The sequence below is a fragment of the Eutrigla gurnardus genome (assembly GCF_963514095.1).
Source record: "Eutrigla gurnardus genome assembly, chromosome: 23".
In the NCBI taxonomy this organism is placed as follows: domain Eukaryota; kingdom Metazoa; phylum Chordata; class Actinopteri; order Perciformes; family Triglidae; genus Eutrigla; species Eutrigla gurnardus.
In genome coordinates this window covers 6,071,597-6,094,089 of record NC_139934.1, presented here as the reverse complement: position 1 = coordinate 6,094,089, position 22,493 = coordinate 6,071,597, and the positions used below count along the sequence as shown (strand labels likewise).

At 41.2% G+C, this 22,493-nt stretch overlaps 2 protein-coding genes across 3 annotated transcripts in view; one reads left to right on the top strand and one right to left on the bottom strand.

Annotated features, from left to right (window-relative positions):
- Nucleotides 1-22,084, bottom strand: LOC311009370 (sialoadhesin-like). 2 transcript variants are annotated; one of them, XM_084003496.1, is made up of 7 exons: nt 21,969-22,084; nt 21,319-21,564; nt 20,693-20,974; nt 1,345-1,611; nt 842-1,147; nt 327-590; nt 1-224 (listed from the first exon to the last, which is right to left on the bottom strand). In XM_084003496.1, exons 2-7 carry the CDS (start codon nt 21,323-21,325, stop codon nt 13-15), a joined length of 1,338 nt encoding a protein of 445 aa, XP_083859622.1. In that variant the 5' UTR covers nt 21,326-21,564; nt 21,969-22,084; the 3' UTR covers nt 1-12. The 2 variants fall into 2 exon arrangements, with proteins under 2 accessions (XP_083859622.1, XP_083859623.1); XM_084003497.1 differs by lacking the exons at nt 1,345-1,611; nt 20,693-20,974; nt 21,319-21,564; nt 21,969-22,084 and adding an exon at nt 20,356-20,521.
- The window catches only part of LOC311009375 (uncharacterized protein), a 40,999-nt gene continuing 28,703 nt past the window's right edge, over nt 10,198-22,493 (top strand). The window contains exons 1-3 of the mRNA XM_084003505.1: nt 10,198-10,294; nt 11,396-11,494; nt 11,591-11,650. Coding sequence (XP_083859631.1) covers nt 10,271-10,294; nt 11,396-11,494; nt 11,591-11,650 — 183 coding nt within the window. The 5' untranslated portion in view covers nt 10,198-10,270. The remainder of the gene's footprint in view (nt 10,295-11,395; nt 11,495-11,590; nt 11,651-22,493) is intronic.

Genomic DNA, 22,493 nt, shown 5'->3' with positions numbered 1-22,493 from the left:
TTCTGACGCCGGCTAGTCAAAAGCCTCACATCTATACAAGCCTTCATCTGACTTTGAGACTGCAGAGATATTCAGCTCCCCTCTGCCCTGATTTGGGAGGAGTTTTCCATTTTTATAAAAATCAACATCAGAAAGAGCCTCGTCTGTCTTCGACTTGCAGCTGAGAGTGACAGGACGTCCCTCGGCCACAGGAAGGGCAGGGCTCACCAGGATCACATTGTTGTCTGGAACAAGATCCAAGAAGATGAAGTTTTGGTCAGAAAGACCAGCTGGTGCAGGTTGAAATACTGTTGAAATACTTCAAATTAAAATCATTTAAAACTCACAATGTATAGTGATGTTGACTGCATTGCTGAACTGTCCTGTTCCAGACTCACACCAGTACACTCCACTGATCCGGGTGCGGTTCATGATGCATGTGGATCCATTCATTGTCCCCCAGGTAGTACAGTATGATGGGGAGCCATATAAAGAAAACCTGCTCACTCTCCACTCAGTGGAGTTTCCCTCACAGCTCAGTGACGGCGACTCTTCCTCGAAGTGTTGCACTCTGTCAGGACTCACTGAGAGAGATGCCGCTGGATTGAAGTCTGAAAAACAAGACTTAATGAGGGGACGATGGACATAATCCTGCAGGTTTATTGTGTTCTTAATCTTTTTAATTGTTGGTGAGAAGAAACAAAGGATCACACCAATAGAGACATAATTGCATTAACGTCAAACCTGTCGGCAAACTAAGGTGGCCTTCCGGTAACGTAAAAACGTGAACGTGACTAAAATATCTCCATAATAACTAAATGTCTTCTTTTGTGCAAGAATGGAAAAGTCAAGACAAACCTACCTCCAGACCAGACAAACTTAGTATCACTATAATGAGTGGAGTAGACTGGATCTCCTCTTTCAGCCCTGCACATATATCCTGCCGTGTGCGTCTGTCCATGAACAATGTAGGGTTCAGTCCCGTTGGTGCTACCAGGTAGCAGCTCATAACTGTAGGAGTTGTTGGAGCTCTCTGAGGGTTTGGGAACAGCCTTATACCAGTAGAACCTCCATCCTGCAGACGGATGCTGAACTCTACAGTTCAGAGTCACCGAGGCTCCAGGACTCAGCCATGATGGAGACACAGTGAGATCAGGCTTAGGTTTATCTGTTGGACATGATTTCACAGAACAAAGACATGTAATGATGAGTCAGTGGAGCACTACTTGTATCCTACTTAGTTCTCGATCTCCAAATGTGTCACACAAGTGTGAAGGTGCATCGTCTTAAAATATATCAAACAAACTAACATTTGAAATGATATAAACTTGTTTTACATTCAGCAAAATAAAACAGGTGACTTACTGGAATCTAGTTTCAGTGTGAAAGCATCACTCGACTCTGTGAAGATCTTGTATTTTTTACTTCTGCCCCTGCACCGGTACTCTCCACTGAGTGATGACCTAATCATGTGGTCACGTAAGTTTTGAGGTGTGTATGAGTTGGGTGTCTCCCATCCGTACTCCCACTCAGTGTCTCCTCCATCCTCGACTAGACACACAAGAGTGATCGTCTCTCCAGAGTATAACTCAGGCCAGTTGGGTTGCAGAGTCACAACAGGCCTGATTTTAACTGTCCATGATTCAACAGTATCAGTGTATTAAAGGTCAAATATGTTTTATTATGAATAAGGATTATTTCTACATTGTGTTCTCCATATCAACTCACCACTTATTACTTCACTGTACTCCGTGTAGAAAACTGGGTTTCCTCGTCCTCCTCTACACCAGTAGAATCCACTTGGTGAGACACGGATTTGTCCGTTTGAGAGGAGAATGGAATCTTGTGTGGTCAGTTGTTCAGAGGATATATCGCCTATGTACCAGAAATATTTCCAACCAGAGGATGATGCTGATGATGGTGATGATGATGGTGATGACTGACCCACAGAGCAGGTCAGGGTCACATTGTCAGAGCCTTTGCTGAGACGGGCCTTTGGTCGTGCTGTTTAATGTAGAACAAACACATGAATATGGTCATTATTGTCCCTGTAAATTATTAATTTGATAGATATTTCAAATTAATAATATAATCTCATTGAGTTTTCTTGGTGGTTCTACAACTTATTGTAGTAAATTATGTAGAAATATTAATTACTTTTAAATCTGTGTATATAGTTAAGGTTAAGCGACCTGATGGAAATCAATCAACGGTGATCATCACATACATTAACCACTGAAAGTGTAGATTAACTTAAGCTAACGTGGATTCTAGAGAATAAAAACTCCCTCTGCTTCACTCTGGGAAGGTTATACGTCTGCAGCTCCTTAATGTGAAAAGTACTCACGTTGCATTTTCAGTTTTACTGATTCAGATTCTTCATCCTCAAATTTACACGAGTAAGAGCTCTCGGTTGACGTCAGAGAAGTCATCACTTCAACTGTGTTTTGTTGGTTTATTTCCGTTTCTATCAGTGATCCGTCTTTGTAGAAGGTTGCCTCCTCCTCTCTCTGATCACGATGCCGACAGCGAAGCGTCACCGACTCTCCTCTGAACAAGGTGGACGCAGGAGTTTGCAGGATCACATCTTTGTCTGTGTAACACAGATGGTTCCTTTTTCTTTTTAGTGAATCAGTTCAATATATCACAAATATGAACAAACGTTAAGAAAAAGTAGAGTTTGAGACAGAAGAAGATGCCAAAGTCACTCATACTATAATAAAAGACTACATTTCCCCTGAAGGAGGCGCCACTTTCAAACTGCCCGGTTTAATACATTACTCTTATCACTAATAAGAGACACTTTGTACATCAAGATGCATTCATTTCTAGGATGTACCGTCCTGTATTACTCTCTCACAACAGATACAATGATTAAATATGTGATGATTGCTCCTTTAAACAAAGGACATTATATACATTCATACATTATATATATAAGAACTTTAGGGTGATCATATTCACATGGCTCATAAATAAGTGATTTGTCATGTAGTAAAACTTTGAGAACTTACCTGATACAGTTAGAGAGACTTTATTACTTTCTTTTCTCAAATATGACCTCTTATAATCACCAACACAGTGATATTCACCACTCTGGCCTGGATCTAGAGAAGTTGCTGTATAATTCTTTTGTTCGTTGAAAGAGACAGAAGTGCGACCATCCTTCCTGATCGTGTAAAACCAGTCGTTGTCATTTCCTTCCCTCATGTCACACATGAAGGTAACAGACTCTCCGGTAAATAAAGTGGACCAGTTTGGCTCAATGGTCAGCAGAGCATCTAGAAACCAACACAAGATGCATGAAAGTGAGATGTTTTATTTCCTGTCACTGCACTTATCCCACAGTTAAAAGGTGATACTGCTTCATCCCGAGTGAATATCAAAAGAATAACTGTGTAATTACCTTGAGCTGGTTCACAGTAGAGGATGAGAGCTGAAACAGAGTTTGAAACATCGTCATACATTATCAAACTGGCTGTAAAACAAACAACATCAGGCATTTAAGACGTTGCATCGATGGGAACTATGATTTAAACAATGTCCTCACAGAGAAACCCCAGCACACGGAGCACAGCGTGTCCCATCCTCACGCTGCTTCTGGGAAATGCTTCTATTCTGTGGAGAGAAAGCTTAAGACACACCAAGAACATTGGATGAAATCAGGAACTGCAGAGAAAATGAAGATGTATCACATGTAAGTGTGGGACCGGAGGTTTCATCATCTTCTGCTTCCGAGTTTACACTATCTGTTTCCTTCCTTTTCACACCATTCTCACACAAATAGACCACTTTGAAAATGATATATTTACTTTCTTTCCTGCATACCGGTAGATATGAGGCTCCTGTTGCCTCACAAATTGTCACTAATTATTCATGCTGCTGCTTAAAGCTCACTTTGTCATCCAACTGGGAAAATACACAAAACATCACAAAAGTTAAACTGCAGTATACGGTAGATATGTAATGGTGAAATTCAGTTGTTTTTTGTCACAACTTCCCCCACAACAAGCTACTGTGCCCCCCTAACCAGAAACAGTGTTATTAATACAGAAGCAGGTAGGTGCAATATGCAGACCAAGCCAATGTAATGCACATCAGTATTTACAGTTCTGATACTGCAGCGCTGCACAGTAGGAGGGACCTGGGTTCAGGTTGCTGTGTATGCATTGCCACTCTAAGAGCAACTTCACCAGTAGGGGGCACTGTTACGCTGCCCTGTTCTATGGGAGACTGCTGGCTCGAAACATGAATGGTTCCTATGGTCAAACTCATGAGTATCATAATAACTCTGTGTATTTTTGCAAGAAATCATTTAAGCAGCAGTAAAAACTCTTATTTTGTAGAAATGTTTTCCCTACAGATTATGAAGTGTGTCATTGAGCATGTCTGTCTGTTAATCTTACTGCAGCGTTTCTCCTTTCCAAAGAAATTTCAATGTGATGTTGTGTTGATGACGACTTGGCAGTGGCCAATGGCAATGGCATTGTTTTTTAAAAGAGAATTTAACGAAGAAAGAGCACAGACCAATTCAGCATGTTAAATTAAATTAATAATGGGATTGAGATGGTACATCGGAAGAATTTAATGTAAAACAGCTGGCTGTAATTTTCTTTTACTTTTTCAAAAAGAAAATGTTTTATCAGGCCCGATCAGACTACATGTTCGCTCCCACTTTCCGGCCATCATTTTTTTTGTTATGGCTACTCATCACCACAGAGTTGATAGGCCAGAAGAGGAAACAGTCTTTCTGTCCCCACTGGGAGGTTGGCCGCCTCCGATGCTTGAGCTGCTTCCTTGCATGTAGTGCTGCGCTGCTGACTGGGGGTCTGCTGACTGGGGGTCTGCTGACTGGGGGTCTTTGTGTTCAGTGAGTTTGCATCTGCTTTAAATCTAATTTTGTAAATAAATCATGCTTAGTTTTCTTTAAAATAACATCCAATAATTTATCCTTTTAAAATTACAAAATAGGTTAAAGTGTGGATGGGGATCACCAGATGACCCCATGATACAATATTATCACAATTCTTGTGTCACAATATGATTTTAAAAAATGTTTGCAGTATTCAAGTTTTGCAATAACTTATGTTGTGATACATTTTCACTGTGATAAATGTCATAAATGTTGCATCATGCTCCAGACAAGCCGAACTGTTTATTGCAGTCTGCATAGTGACTGCACCATAAAACAAAAAAACAACCTCCTAGGCACCATCTAGTGGACTGAATAAGGATTTTTTACCAAAAGGTTGAATATGTATTTGCAATATTAATAGTTCATATAATGAAATGTTCTCGTAGATACTGGTTTATAGTTTTTTATGAGTAGAACCAGTTGTAATATTTAGTCTTGTCTAGCTTGTTTAAATTCTTGTGAAGCTGTTCATACTGAGTGGGCAATTACCTAGTTTCAGCCATCTCAGCTGCAGTGAATAGACTTGATTGGAGGGGGGGGGGGGGGGGGGGGCTAAACCTGCATGTGGTAAACCAAGCACTTAAGAGCTTGTCACTACAGCTGCAGCATCAGGACAGCCAAACGAAGACAGTTGAACAAAGACAAGGGAGTCGATATGTGGGAGTCCATTGAGGTGGGCATAACATCTCAACCACCACCCATCACAGCCATGTGTCCTATCCCAGTCAAGATATCACACTGGAGTAAATTTTACCAGAGACCCTTCGCTCGAGGCTGTAACCCATCCAATCTCTGCTACCCACCATTCTCCACCGGTAAGGAACTTGAAGTACTAGGGGGGCTGTGGAACTGCCAGTCTGCAGTCAAGAAAGCGGACACCATTTCAACGTATGCCTCCCTGCAAACTCTCCACTTCCTGGCCCTTACGGAGACCTGGATCACCCCAGAAAACACTGCCACTCCAGCTGCCCTCTCAACTGTCTACTCGTTTTCACACTCCCCAAGATCAACAGGTCGAGGATGGAGGAACTGGACTTCTTATCTCACCCAGGTGGTTCTACCAGGTCCTTCCTCTGGACCACCTAACCCGATCTGCACTTGAATTTCATGCCGTCTCTGTCACCCTTCCTTTCAAGCTCAACATCATAGTGATCCATCGCCCACCTGGTCCTCTCTGTGACTTTTTAGATGAGATGGATGCCCTCCTGAGCTGCTCCCCTGATGATGGCACACCACTCGTCGTCCTCGGTGACTTCAACATCCACCCAGGAAAGCTGCATTCATCTGAATTCGTTGACTTCTCCACATTTGACTTCACACTCTCCCCCTCTCCACCCACCCACCATTGTTTTACACTTTTAATCCTTTTCAAAACATGCAAGAAAGTTTTCATTTGCTTGTTGCCAATCATGTTTTTATGTCCTTTTCATGCTATTTAGGGCCCGAGCGCCGACAACGTCGGGCTGCGAAGCCCTATTGTTATTGCAATGTTTTTTTTTATTATTCTTTCACGCCTTCGACCTTCGAAATCCTCTTGGAGTACAAAAGTCCGCCTGGATTTTATGAAAAACAAGAAGTTGTTCATTCCTTGGACACCGTTGACCCGATTTGGACGGTATATGGTATGCATACTTGTTAGACCTAGCTTTGGTGATGGTCTGAAAAGCTTTTGAAAATATGCATTAAATCAGAAGATATCGGCCAATGAACATTAGAGGGTTGGGCCACCAAATCGCAATTAGCATAACTCTATAACCTTTGGGCCAAAAATTACGAAACTTGAAACCTATGTTGCCATAGCTTCAAAGAACATACATGTCAAGTTTCATCAAATTGAGTAATGTTTGGCGCTGCCACAAATTTCCAAAAAGTGCCATTTTTGGCAGTTTTTGGCCATTCACAGGGGTCGTACTAAATCGAACTTGTGCTATACCGTTGATCTGATTGATACCAAAATTGGATATGTGGTTGGAAAGGCCTTAAGGACAAAAAGTTACTCAAAGATGCTCCAAAAGTCTAGGGGCGTGGCCACGGCGACGCCATGACTGCGCTACTATTTTCACCCTTCGCCACAGGCATTTAAACTTCACCGTTTCTTCTCCGATCTGCTCCAAAATATTCATGCTTGATAAGAGTCAGGTCCTGAACACAACTGCACTGCAATTTTAACTCACAGGTAGAGCGCCACCTAATGGCGACATGAAATGTGTCTGATTTTAGGCCCTTTTTCTGAGCCACAGCCCCCCCTCTAGGTTAAGCGTACACGCATGAAATGTTTTTTCCTAGATAGCCCAAGTAGAGATGTACAAAAAAGCCTCTGAGACCCACCGCCTAAAGTCATGATAAAGTGGGTAAAAAAAATGTTTTTAGCCAAGTGTGTAATTCAGCCAGGTTTTCACTCAGGACACAGGGGGGAGAGACACAGGGGCACAGCGACCACCAGGGGGAGTCAGAGATCTATCAGTGACACATGGAGAATCTGTGAATCTCACATGCAGTTCCAGTCTGCTTTACACCAGATCAACAGTCATGCCACTTTTAATTCCCTTTTTTTAATTCCTCTCATTTCAGCCTGGACACAAAGGGAGGAGGAGAGATGGCACACATCTCCACATGCACCTCAGACAGCTGTCAGTTGAACTCTGCCATAAACGTCCAAACTATTATAACTTCAGTGTTTCTTCTCTGATCTGCTCCAAACTTTCCACACTTGATTAGAGTTCCTTCCTGAACAAGTCTGCACTGTTATATTGCCTCACAGTCAGAGCGCCACCTACTGGCGACAGGAAATGTCATTGATTTTGTGACTTTTTCCAAGTAAAAGCCACACCTGATTTTTTTTAACTAATTCAACTCATTTCAGCTTGCAAGAAGGACACAGGGGGAGGAGGAGAGGTCACACTAGGGGGAGGAGGAGAGATGTCAGGAAGGCATGGACATGTGTGTGAGCTCTGTGACTGAAATGTAGTTTCACTTGTGAATGCAGCCACTACACGACTGCACGTGGATGGCTTTGAATGTCAATCGCTTGTGTCTAAACTTGCGCTACAAGGAGGTTGCCGCTGCACAAGTAGGCGGCTGCCACGCTGCCATGTGAATGCAGGCGCTCCACGACCGCACGTGAGAGATGGATGCCTTTCGGTGTCCATCGCTTGTGTCTCAACTTGAGCCACGAGAAGCAGCCGCACCAAGGGTGCGTCCATGACACTGCCCTGTGACCGCAGGCACTCCACGACCGCATATGAGTGAGGGCCCGTCACGGCACTGCTTGCAGTTTTAATTACACTCAACAAAAATATAAACGCAACACTTTTGTTTTCGCTCCCATTTTTCATGAGATGGACTTAAATATCTAAAATTCATTCCAGATACACAATATTACCATTTCTCTCAAACATTGTTCACAAATCTGTCTAAATGTGTGATAGTGAGCACTTCTGCTTTGCTGAGATAATCCATCCCACCTCACAGGTGTGCCACATCAAGATGCTGATCTGACATCATGATTAGTGCACAGGTGTGCCTTAGACTGTCCACAATAAAAGGCCACCCTGAAATGTGCATTTTTTTGCTTTATTGGGGGTCTGGGGACTCAGAACCAGTCAGTATCTGGTGTGACCACCATTTGCCTCATGCAGTGCAACACATCTTCGCATAGAGTTTATCAGATTGTCAATTGTGGCCTGTGGAATGTTGGTCCACTCCTCTTCAATGGCTGTGCGAAGTTGCTGGATATTAGTGGGAACTGGTACACGCTGTCGTATATGCCGGTCAAGCACATCCCAAACATGCTCAATGGGTGACATGTCCGGTGAGTATGCTGGCCATGCAAGAACTGGGACATTTTCAGCTTCCAAGAATTGTGTACAGATCCTTGCAACATGGGGCCGTGCATTATCTTGCTGAAACATGAGGTGATGTTCATGGATGTATGGCACAACAATGGGCCTCAGGATCTCATCACGGTATCTCTGTGCATTCAAAATGCCATCAATAAAATGCACCTGTGTTCTTCGTCCATAACAGATGCCTGCCCATACCATAACCCCACCACCACCATGAGCCACTCGATCCACAACATTGACATCAGCAAAGCGCTCACCCACACGACGCCTCACACGCTGTCTGCCATCTGCCCTGAACAATGTAAACCGAGATTCATCCGTGAAGAGAACACCTCTCCAATGTGCCAGACGCCATCGAATGTGAGCATTTGCCCACTCAAGTCTGTTACGGCGACGAGCTGGAGTCAGGTCAAGACCCCGATGAGGACGACGAGCATGCAGTTGAGCTTCCCTGAGACGGTTTCTGACAGTTTGTGCAGAAATTGTTTGGTTATGCAAACCAATTGTTTCAGCAGCTGTCTGAGTGGCTGGTCTCAGACGATCTTGGAGGTGAACCTGCTGGATGTGGAGGTCCTGGGCTGGTGTGGTTACACGTGGTCTGTGGTTGTGAGGCCGGTTGGATGTACTGTCATATTCTCTGAAACGCCTTTGGAGACGGCTTATGGTGGAGAAATGAACATTCAATGCACGAGCAACAGATCTGGTTGACATTCCTGCTGTCAGCATGCCAATTGCACGCTCCCTCAATGCTTGTGGCATCTGTGGCATTTTGTGTGTATGTTTTGTTTTCATCATTTAAAGGCGCCATATGTAAGAATGTGGCCAAAAACGGTACTACACTCAAATTCAAAACTCTGCGGCGAGTCGTGTCCGCCTCCCCCTCCCCTCCAGACTCGAGGTTGCCAGACCTGTTGGCGTATCCTCCGTCAGCAAGCTGGACGGCGGTCGGGGGAGAGACGCACACAACGATTATAAACGGTCGTTGCGCCCATCCAACTTTCGTTTTGAAGTCAACAATCGCAGAACGGATAACGAGTCGTTTACCCTTTTTCGCTTCAAAATAAAAGAACGAAAAACGGAAAAATTACTCGTATCCCGTTATTCGTTTTAAAACGGAAAACGACTCGTTAACTGATATTGTGTTTATGAATGGGATTCGGGGATGAAATAACAGTGCTATTTTTCATTCCAGATTTTGCCGTAGGCTACGTCTTTTTTACCCGGAAGGCGCTGTTATGCCGCGAAATTACCTGAAAGCCTACTTTTATATATAAATATATATATATATATATATTTATATATATTTATATATATATTTACTTATATATATATATATATATTTATATATATATGTTATATATATATATATATATATATATATATTTATATATATATATTTATTTATATATATATATTTATATATATATATATATATATATTTATTTATTTATATATTTATAGGTGTGTCTTGTCTTGTGCATCAGGTATTCCTCAACTCAGACACTCCAGGCACGTTCAGACAGCAGCAATCATGGTCAGACAGATAGCAGACAAGGTGAGTTGTTTCTTGTTTTTTTTGCAGATTTTATTGTTGTTAGCTTTTAGTTGAACATATTATGTTTTAGCTTTTAAGCTGCAGTTGGTAACTTTTAAAAAAGGGGGTCAAACTAATTTTAGCTTGTAGGCTACTAGTGCCCAATTTGATCTAAAGCAGTAAAACCACTGCATAATAACCTATAAATAACCACTTCCGAGTCCCCCCCACCCACTCATTAGTTGTGTAAACCAGTACAGTCGGAAAACGTTTGCAATTAATTTAATTTACAAAGCAAAAGTAATCATACTTTGAACAATGTCCCATTAAATGTGTAATGCAATGTACAGATCACAGTGGATTTACAAAGGCACAACACGTTAGTCACATGTATTTTGAGATTAAAGTCTGACTATTTTATATAAAAAAAATAGCACTTTGATCATCGCACTGTTGTTCTTAAGGTATGTTTTGCTGAACAGCTTCTACTTTACTCAGACTAGGATCTAACACTTGTTTCTATTTTTTAGCTCTTTACTTTATCGGCAATGATATGTTGTGGTTTCTTTGTTTTGAGTAATATACTTATTGTAAGTCGCTTTAGACAAAAGCGACTGCTAAATGTAAATGTAAATGTATTTTGTACTGATGCTGCTGATAGACAATGTTTTGCATAATGGCCAGTGTCTTTGAATATGACCACAAAGTATTCATTGTTTCAGGGATCTGTATTCAGGGCTGAGTGGTTGTGAATGTTTGTCTTTATGTGTCAACCCTTTGTTCCTGAAAGTTGGCACATCTGCACATCAGTATTAGTTGTGAAACCCAGAGCAGTTGCTCATTTCATAGTGTCATTTAAGTGCTCCGGGCTCCTGCATGCACACATAGGAAGTAGAATGAACACGCTGCCACTGTAATTAGTCACCAATATTACTTTAACACTATAATAATCAGAATCAGAATCTAACTTTGTTAATAGGCCGGTTCTGATGTAGCTGTATGTCCTTGCTGTTAGTATCACTAACTAGTACTTTACAAATATAAGCGACAATTTCTGAGTTCAGGTCAGTAAATACATCATAGCTTGATCAGAACAAGTGAGAATGTTTTCATTTTCTATAGGCGGAGTTCGATCGGATACTGGCAGATAACAAGCTGGTGATGGTGGACTTCTTTGCCCCATGGTGTGGCCCCTGTAATATTATTGCCCCATACATTAATGTAAGTGGATGATTTGGGCACTCACGTCTTGTCATAGCAGCTGATATCGTGTGCATTGTGTTTGTCATGGATGCTCATTGATCGACTCTCTTGCAGGAACTGGAGTCTAAGTATTCAGACGTGGTTTTCCTGAAGGTGGACGTGGATGACAACATTGTAAGTCTGTTGTTATTTTGTTTTTGTTTTTTTGCTTTAAGCATCAGTACGTTTACTACAACAGCTGCTAGTACAGAGATCCCCAACACACAGCAGCACAACTTTAATAATACAATTCAGTTCAACTCAATGACCAATTGACCTTACAGTTCTTATTGGATGCTTCACTCATGTATTGCCTTGCATGTTTCAGGTCAATCAGGTCATAGCAGTATTTTTGACTCAGTTCATCCATCTTACTGTTGTTCTTTTTGCTCTTTTCAGGAAATAACTCAACTCTTTGGCATCTCGGCCATGCCCACATTCCTATTTTTCCACTGTTGAAAAAAGGTAAGCATGAAAATATAAAGCAAAGATGGAAACACTTGTTTGATATAATGACATGAATGTAAATGCCTTTTAATGTGAATACATTTTGAGTTTAAATTTCATATAGAAACAAATGTCAATTTTATGTTAATTTCAATACACATCATTGTATCATTTAGTTTTTAATTACATTTTTAACCCTCTTGTCTTTTAGGTCTCCGAATGCAAAGGTGCTAACCAAGCAGCCATACTTTCCAAACTGACGGAGCTGCTTAACTTAAAATAAAATAAAGTCTCTTCGACGAATGATATGATTGTAATAATGTATGATTGGCCTCGCCCTTGACTCACTCCTGATTCTTTTTGTAAGTTGTGTTCAACCAGGTGGATGTAATAAAATGAAGTTGAGTTCCAGGAATTTTGTACTTTTCTAATTCACATTTTAACTGCGTCAGACATGACAGAACATGACTTTGATACACAACTGAAATAGCTGTTATTTTGCTGTAATGGCATCAAAAATGAACCATCATAAAAGTGTATAGAAGCATGTGTTTAATACTGTTGAGTCTATATGAAAAAATACAGTTTACATTTTTTTTTCAATCTTATTGAATTAATGGTTTACAAGTGTGTCAGATACTACAATAAATTCCCTTCATAAGATGATATATATATATATCAGTGGCGAGCGGTGACCTTTTACTGTGGTCATGCTGAAGTGTCAATACCATGCACGCCCGTGGGGGGGCATTATATTGTTTAATAAAAAATATAATATGGTTAGTGGAAACAGCTTGTAGTGATCACGTTGGTCCAGAATACATTTGATCAATAGCGGTTGATTACTAAAACCGAATTGTTATTACAGTATTTCACTTGTTTTTTTATGGAGAACATCATCTAAATGCCAGTTGTATAGTTTTTCAATGAGAAAAATGTAACGAAACGGTCGTCAGCGCGATCCTCTCGTCAGCTCCAAACTCACCCGTCTGCACCTCAATCACAGACCACAGCTGGTTTTCCGCACAGCATTTACAGTAACTCACGTGACACGTCTCAGATCAGTAGGCGCTGCTGCCGGTGTGTTTTTAAAACGAACTAGGCTAGTAGCGCCGCAGATTTCTCATTCCCCACCTTGTTTGACTGAGAGTGTTTCGAGATGGTTTTCATGAATGAACAGGCAATATGTCGCTGTCAGACCGGATCGTTTGACGGGAGGGGGGTCGGCTAGCTAGCCATTTATGTTTCTCATACGCGCTAGCTTGAAAGTGACGGACGGAATTCTTTGCAGTCTTTGTGATATTTACTTCAGGAGTAGGCCGTCCACTTGAAATTATAGCTTTCTTTTCCTCAAAAGGTCTCCGCGAAAACGGCACTGAACGCAAAGCCTGAATATAATTAATATTTTCAGCCATTTTGACCAGGTTACACAATGAATGAACCACTGACAGTTTCCCGCTGAACAATTCAAACAAGTCATTTTTGCGCATGCGCGTTGGCAGATAAGCTGCTTCACTGACAGCTTTTTTGCCATTCAAAATGCTCATCTACAGTAAACACAGCCTTTAGCAGTAACTGTACTAGTCGGTGTCACAGTGCGCATGCGCGAAACAAGCTGTCAGCTTTCCAGCTTTTCGCAAGCAAAACGGGACAGATTAGGCACGGATTTAAGACCAAAACAGTAAAACTAAGGTATTGTATAATTGAACACACTGCCAGATTAATATTTTCAATTATTTTTATTGAAGGGCTTGGGCATGCACTGCATTTATAGCTTATTATGACCGCTCGCCCATGATATATATATATATATATATATATACACAACAAAAATATAAACGCAACACTTTTGTTTTTGCTCCCATTTTTCATGAGATGGACTTAAAGATCTAAAATTCATTCCAGATACACAATATTACCATTTCTCTCAAACATTGTTCACAAATCTGTCTAAATGTGTGATAGTGAGCACTTCTGCTTTGCTGAGATAATCCATCCCACCTCACAGGTGTGCCACATCAAGATGCTGATCTGACATCATGATTAGTGCACAGGTGTGCCTTAGACTGTCCACAATAAAAGGCCACCCTGAAATGTGCATTTTTTTGCTTTATTGGGGGTCTGGGGACTCAGAACCAGTCAGTATCTGGTGTGACCACCATTTGCCTCATGCAGTGCAACACATCTTCTTCGCATAGAGTTTATCAGATTGTCAATTGTGGCCTGTGGAATGTTGGTCCACTCCTCTTCAATGGCTGTGCGAAGTTGCTGGATATTAGTGGGAACTGGTACACGCTGTCAAGCACATCCCAAACATGCTCAATGGGTGACATGTCCGGTGAGTATGCTGGCCATGCAAGAACTGGGACATTTTCAGCTTCCAAGAATTGTGTACAGATCCTTGCAACATGGGGCCGTGCATTATCTTGCTGAAACATGAGGTGATGTTCATGGATGTATGGCACAATAATGGGCCTCAGGATCTCATCACGGTATCTCTGTGCATTCAAAATGCCATCAATAAAATGCACCTGTGTTCTTCGTCCATAACAGATGCCTGCCCATACCATAACCCCACCACCACCATGGGCCACTCGATCCACAACATTGACATCAGCAAAGCGCTCACCCACACGACGCCACACACGCTGTCTGCCATCTGCCCTGAACAATGTAAACCGAGATTCATCCGTGGAGAGAACCTCTCCAACGTGCCAGACGCCATCGAATGTGAGCATTTGCCCACTCAAGTCTGTTACGGCGACGAGCTGGAGTCAGGTCAAGACCCCGATGAGGATGACGAGCATGCAGTTGAGCTTCCCTGAGATGGTTTCTGACAGTTTGTGCAGAAATTGTTTGGTTATGCAAACCAATTGTTTCAGCAGCTGTCTGAGTGGCTGGTCTCAGACGATCTTGGAGGTGAACCTGCTGGATGTGGAGGTCCTGGGCTGGTGTGGTTACACGTGGTCTGCGGTTGTGAGGCCGGTTGGATGTACTGCCATATTCTCTGAAACGCCTTTGGAGACGGCTTATGGTGGAGAAATGAACATTCAATGCACGAGCAACAGATCTGGTTGACATTCCTGCTGTCAGCATGCCAATTGCACGCTCCCTCAATGCTTGTGGCATCTGTGGCATTTTGCTGTGAGACAAAACTGCACATTTCAGAGTGGCCTTTTATTGTGGGCAGTATAAGGTACACTTGTGCACTAATCATGATGTCAGATCAGCATCTTGATGTGGCACACCTGTGAGGTGGGATGGATTATCTCAGCAAAGCAGAAGTGCTCACTATCACACATTTAGACAGATTTGTGAACAATGTTTGAGAGAAATGGTAATATTGTGTATCTGGAATGAATTTTAGATCTTTAAGTCCATCTCATGAAAAATGGGAGCAAAAACAAAAGTGTTGCGTTTATATTTTTGTTGAGTGTAATTAAAACTGCAAGCAGTGCCGTGACGGGCCCTCTCTCATATGCGGTCGTGGAGTGCCTGTGGTCACAGGGCAGGGTCATGGACGTTTATATTTTTGTTGAGTGTATATTTACAGTTTTGTGCCTCAGTTGCCAAAAATGCTGCACGGCCTGAAAGAAATTGAACATTAAAGCAGAAATGTTGTGATTTAGGATTATTTGAATGTTTTCAGATGGTGTTGTTTTTCCCTGTAACATTTTTAAAATGTTATTTTGTGGGACGTTTCCGAATACATTTTGCAGAGATTGCAAAACTCTTTGCTGCAAATGTGCGGTTCTGGGTCACTGGTGTTTGATTGAAACTGAATCGGACGGCCTGAGCTGTTTCACTACTGTCCTCACTGAAGTGGACTACTTTCTTTCCTTCCCCTCAGCTGTGATTGGCCCCGGCACAATTTCATGTTGGTGAAAATGGTAAGTAAATTAATTTATTTTATGCAGTGAGTGCGAAACGCATTTACAACTGGGATCAGTGTAATTTATTTACTGTAATACGGAAAAATGCCTACCGCTTATCATGCTCCTAACCCAATGCATGCTGGGATAGGTGCCACTGAACGGCAGTAAGTAGGTAAAGAGATGACTGTATAACTGAACATGAATGTTAATTTTATTATCTTGTTAAGTCGTTTCCGGTTTGTCTTTGGTGATCTAATAAACATCATTATTATTATCGTTGTGACTCAGAATGTTTGAGGACCGCTGCATTAGACAAACTGTACACGTGTAGTTTATGTTCAGTATTTACTTTTTATGTGCGCTGTCAAACAATAAATGGTGTGGAAAATGGCATTAAAAGGAACTTTTCCCTCATGCTGAAGTTTCACGTTGGTGCCGAGCTGGAAAGATTTCTCAGAGGAAGAGTGGGAGTGTCGGTGAGGATGCCGGGTTATTCTGTGAGTACACTGAGATTTGTCTCTCTTTATGAATAAGGCGTGTGTTGAAGAGAAAGCATTTACATTCATATTGAGTTCATGTATTTAGCCTATGAGTGATTGGTTGCGAGGTTCAGGGTTTATTCTGCAGGCAGGATTGTTACAAATGTCACAGGTTTCTATTTAACGTGACACTAAATTGTAGCTGGATGATCAAATACGAATCAGATTTTTATAGAACAGACAAAAACATTTGCTAATAATGAAAGCCAAGCTTTTTAAAAAAAACATTTTTATTCTTAAAAGATGTCTGATGGCGCTGACAGTCGATGCATAAAACATTAAACACATCCGGGTCAAAGTAAAGAACATACAGAGGGGAAACTTGATGATTTTCTGACTCCATAGCTGCACTATCACCAGTGTACCGACGCTGATGTTTCAAACAACTTATTATTGCTGCTTGTGGAACCAGCGACCTGCTCTTATAGTCGTCTCCTGGAGGTTTAAAAACAAGAAAGTGACATAATACTCCACCAAAGAAGGAAGTGGACAATAAACACACATTATATGGATTATTATAATTATAATATATGAACAACTGAATATTAAATGTAAATGATCTGCTAATAGCTCAAATGTAGAAAATGCTGTCTGGTGTTAGGAAAGCAGAGGTGCACACAATAATTGCTGCTTGCTAAAGGATGTGGTCTTTCATGTTGTCATCCATTCCATTGGCTCGCTCCTTACAGAGGCCTTCATTAATCCTGGAAGATCTATATGAGGTGTGAAGGGACAATGTATTAATAATTGGTTTACTGTAGTACAAAGTCTGTTGAACTTGACTTTACCTGCAGCTGATCATGTCCTCACATAAACGTTCTCTTCTTCTGGTTCATTCATATTCTATGTAAAAAGCATCAGACGAATGCATGAAAAGAGGATTTCCCTTTGTTTGTTCAGGCATTTAATTCTCACCACATAGAATAAAAGTACTCACTTCCTTCTTAGCAATCATTGCCTTTAAACCCAACCACAGAATATGTAACTCACGGGGTCGTCAGTCAACTGAATCATTTCATTGTAGTATTTAAAAATAGTACTTTGTTTACTTCTCTCTCTGTTAAACTCAAAGAATATACTGTACCATGTTCTGGCTGTTTGGAGCCTCTGATTTCTTCATAGACACAAGCATCACCTACAGAGCAGTGAAAATCAAGGTCATATCAATCATTGTGATCCCGTTAAAATCATTTGTATATCCTCTTAAACAAAGGGGGAAATGTTAGCTTTACAGTTAAGGATGATGCCTAAAGGGAATAATAACTCAGGCTGACCGTGGAGAAGAGAACTGTAGACTTGTTGTTGAGGATCAACCAGGTCTGCAGCTGGGCTCTGATTGGTCCTCTGAGACCTGCTGGGTCCAAAACACGTAGTAAATTAGGTGGATTTAATAAGGAACATCTAATGCACCGCTGTTATGTACAGAATGAGAGGAGGGAGACATGTACCAACCTCATGAAGCTTGAATCTGTTAAACAAAACAAAAAATTGATGTTATATTGCAAGTCATCGTATTGTTTCCATGACTTGGAATTACACCTTTGACTTTTCATCATCGGACTGTAATCAATGTGATATAAGAAGGAAAACTTCTCACATTTTGACTTTCTGCAGTGATACAGACCCAGCAGCAGGATCATAATCATTAAAACTCCACAAACCAACCCGGTGATCAACCCGACAGGAAGTGGAGAGCTTTGTTCAGACCCGGGCACTGAGACATCACTGTGAACTACACACAAATCATGAGAAAGATACACAAGTATTACTACACACTCGCTTAAATCCTTGATCACATACCTTTCAATGCTACTCATGTAACATTGTTATCTCTATGTAATTACTGAATACCTGAATGTATAAAACACAGTTTAAATGAAACAAAGCAGACTTCTAATTCAGTTCTAACTTTTTAAATCATTCTCACATTTTACCGACATCCAACTCTCTGGTGACTTCTGACGCCATCTAGTCAAAGCCTCACATCTATACAAGCCTTCATCTGACTTTGAGACTGCAGAGATAGCCAGCTCCCCTCTGCTCTGATTTGAGAGGAGTTTTCCATTTTTATAAAAATCAACATCAGAAAGAGCCTCGTCTGTCTTCGACTTGCAGCCGAGAGTGACAGGACGTCCCTCGGCCACAGGAAGGGCAGGGCTCACCAGCATCACATCGTTGTCTGGAACAAGATCCAAGAAGATGAAGTTTTGGTCAGAAAGACCAGCTGGTGCAGGTTGAAATACTGCTGAAATACTTCAAATTAAAATCATTTAAAACTCACTATGTATAGTGATGTTGACTGCATTGCTGAACTGTCCTGTTCCAGACTCACACCAGTACACTCCACTGATCCGGCTGTGGTTCATGATGCATGTGGATCCAGTCATTGTCCCCCAGATAGTACAGTATAATGGGGAGCCAAGTAAAGAAAACCTGCTCACTCTCCACTCAGTGGAGCTTCCCTCACAGCTCAGTGACGGCGACTCTTCCCTGAAGTGTTGCACTCTGTCAGGACTCACTAAGAGAGATGCCGCTGGATTGAAATCTGAAAAACAAGACGTAATGAGGGGACAATGGAAATAATCCTGCAGGTTTATTGTGTTCTTAATCTTTTTAATTGTTGGTAAGAAGAAACAAAGGATCACATCAATAGAGACATAATTGCATTCACCTCAAACCTGTCGGCAAACTACGGTGGCTGTTGCGCGCCGATCTGACAGGAGTTTGCCGACTAGCGGGTGCACGTGAAGACGACCCTCCAACTGCATGCGCGTGACAGCGAGCACAGCTCCACAACGCAACTTAGTAGATGAACGCAATCGGACTAATTAACAGCGCACGCCAGAAACACCAGAACAATAGAGGAACACAAGTTTGCTCAGTAGTTTTGCAACGCAGCTCACGGCAGCAGAAGACGAGCGAAATCAACAAATTATCACTGGAGTTTAAAGCGCAAGGAAAAGGAAAAAGATCAGAGAGGCTACCGGTAAGCTCACATCTCTTTACTGGACTGAAATGGCTTTTTGGCCTTAAATGCCTAATTTTCTGTATAATGTTTAATTTACACAGTATTTGCCCATTAGCTGATTAATGTATGTTAATATACTTACCTTTTGCCTAATCTAAATGTACTTGTTGTGTTGGGAAATACTGACCTTAATTTTCATTGGTTCTATTTGAAATGCTGTACCTTGTACTTACATTGTTTTATTTAGGAAAAATTCTGATTGATTTAATGAAATTATTTATTTTTGTATGTTTAAAGGTTTTTCGCCAACTGCATTGTTCAATGGTCAATAAACCAAACGACGAGTGAAATCCTGAGTCTGGTCAAATCCTTCCTGTATCAAATGTGGGAAACCATGACGTTGTAAATACACTTGCCAGTGGCCTTCCGGTAAAGTGAAAATAAAATATCTCCATAATAACTAAATGTCTTCTTTTGTGCAAGAATTGAAAGGTCAAGACAAACCTACCTCCAGACCAGACAAACGTAGTATCACTATCATGAGTGGAGTAGACTGGATCTCCTCTTTCAGCCCTGCACATATATCCTGCCGTGTGCGTCTGTCCATGAACAATGTAGGGTTCGGTCCCGATGGTGCTACCAGGTAGAGGCTCATAACTGTAGGAGTTGTAGTAAATCTCTGAGGGTTTGGGAACAGCCTTATACCAGTAGAACCTCCATCCTGCAGACGGATGCTGAACTCTACAGTTCAGAGTCACTGAGGCTCCAGGACTCAGCCATGATGGAGACACAGTGAGATCAGGCTTAGGTTTATCTGTTGGACATGATTTCACAGAACGAAGACATGTAATGATGAGTCAGTGGAGCACTACTTGTATCCTACTTAGTTCTCGATCTCCAAATGTGTCACACAAGTGTGAAGGTGCATCGTCTTAAAATATATCAACCAAACTAACATCTGAAATAATATAAACTTGTTTTACATTCAGCAAAATAAAACAGGTGACTTACTGGAATCAAGTTTCAAAGTGAAAGCACCACTCCAGTCTGTGTCGATCTTGTATTTTTTACTTCTGCCCCAGCACCAGTACTTTCCACTGAGTGATGACCTAATCATGTGGCCACGTGGGTTTTGAGGTCTGTATGAGTTGGGTGTCTCCCATCCGTACTCCCACTCAGTGTCTCCTCCATCCTCGACTAGACACACAAGAGTGATCGTCTCTCCAGAGTATAACTCAGTACAGTTGGGTTGCAGAGTCACAACAGCTCTGATTTTAACTGTCCATGATTCAACAGTATCAGTGTATTAAAGGATTATTTCTACATTGTGTTCTCCATATCAACTCACCACTTATTACTTCACTGTACTCCGTGTAGAAAACTGGGTTTCCTCGTCCTCCTCTACACCAGTAGAGTCCTCTTTGTGAGACTCGGATTTGTCCGTTTGAGAGGAGAATGTAATCTTGTGTGGTCAGTGGTTCAGAGGATATATCGCCTCTGTACCAGAAATATTTCCAACCAGAGGATGATGCTGATGATGGTGATGATGATGGTGATGATGGTTCCACAGAGCAGGTCAGGGTCACATTGTCCCGTTCATAGCCTTTGCTGAGATGGGCCCTTGGTCGTGCTGTTTAATGTAGAACAAAGACATGAATATGGTCATTATTGTCCCTGTAAATTATTAATTTGATAGATATTTCAAATTAATAATATAATCTCATTGAGTTTTCTTGGTGGTTCTACAACTTATTGTAGTAAATTATGTAGAAATATTAAATTACTTTTAAATCTGTGTATATAATTAAGGTGTAGCTACCTGATGGAAATCAATCAACGGTGACCATCACATACATTAACCACTGAAAGTGTAGATTAACTTAAACTAACGTGGATTCTAGAGAATAAAAACTCCCTCTGCTTCACTCTGGGAAGGTTATACGTCTGCAGCTCCTTAATGTGAAAAGTACTCACGTTGCATTTTCAGTTTTACTGATTCAGATTCTTCATCCTCAAATTTACATGAGTAAGAGCTCTCGGTTGACGTCGGAGAAATCGTCACTTCAACTGTGTTTTGAAGGTTTATGTCCGTTTCTATCAGTGATCCGTTTTTGTAGAAGGTTGCCTCCTCCTCTCTCTGATCACGATGCCGACAGCGAAGCGTCACCGACTCTCCTCTGAACAAGGTGGACGCAGGAGTTTGCAGGATCACATCTTTGTCTGTGTAACACAGATGGTTCCTTTTTCTTTTTAGTGAATCAGTTCAATATATCACAAATATGAACAAATGTTAAGAACAAGTAGAGTTTGAGACAGAAGAAGATGCCAAAGTCACTCATACTATAATAAAAGACTACATTTCCCCTGAAGGAGGCGCCACTTTCAAACTGCCCGGTTTAATACATTACTCTTATCACTAATAACGGACACTTTGTACAACAAGATGCATTCATTTCTAGGATGTACCGTCCTGTATTACTCTCTCACAACAGATATAATGATAATGTGGTAATTGGACCTTTCAACAAAGGACATTATATACATTTATACATTATATATAAGAACTTTAAGCTCATATCACATTATATCATATTAGCACTATTAGTAAAACTTTGAGAACTTACCTGATATAGTTAGAGAGACTCTATTACTTTCTTTTCTTAGAGATCTGGACCACTTATAATTACCAACACAGTGATATTCACCACTGTTGCCTGTAGTTAGAGGTGATGTATAATTCTTATGTCCGTTGAAAGAGATAAAAGTTTGACCATCCTTCCTGATCGTGTAAAACCAGTCGTTGTCATTTCCTTCCCTCATGTCACACATGAAGGTAACAGACTCTCCGGTAAATAAAGTGGACCAGTTTGGCTCAATGGTCAGCAGAGCATCTAGAAACCAACACAAGATGCATGAAAGTGAGATGTTTTATTTCCTGTCACTGCACTTATCCTACAGTTAAAAGGTGATACTGCTTCATCCCGAGTGAATATCAAAAGAATAACTGTGTAATTACCTTGAGCTGGTTCACAGTAGAGGATGAGAGCTGAAACAGAGTTTGAAACATTGTCATACATTATCAAACTGGCTGTAAAACAAACAACATCAGGCATTTAAGACGTTGCATCGATGGGAACTATGATTTAAAC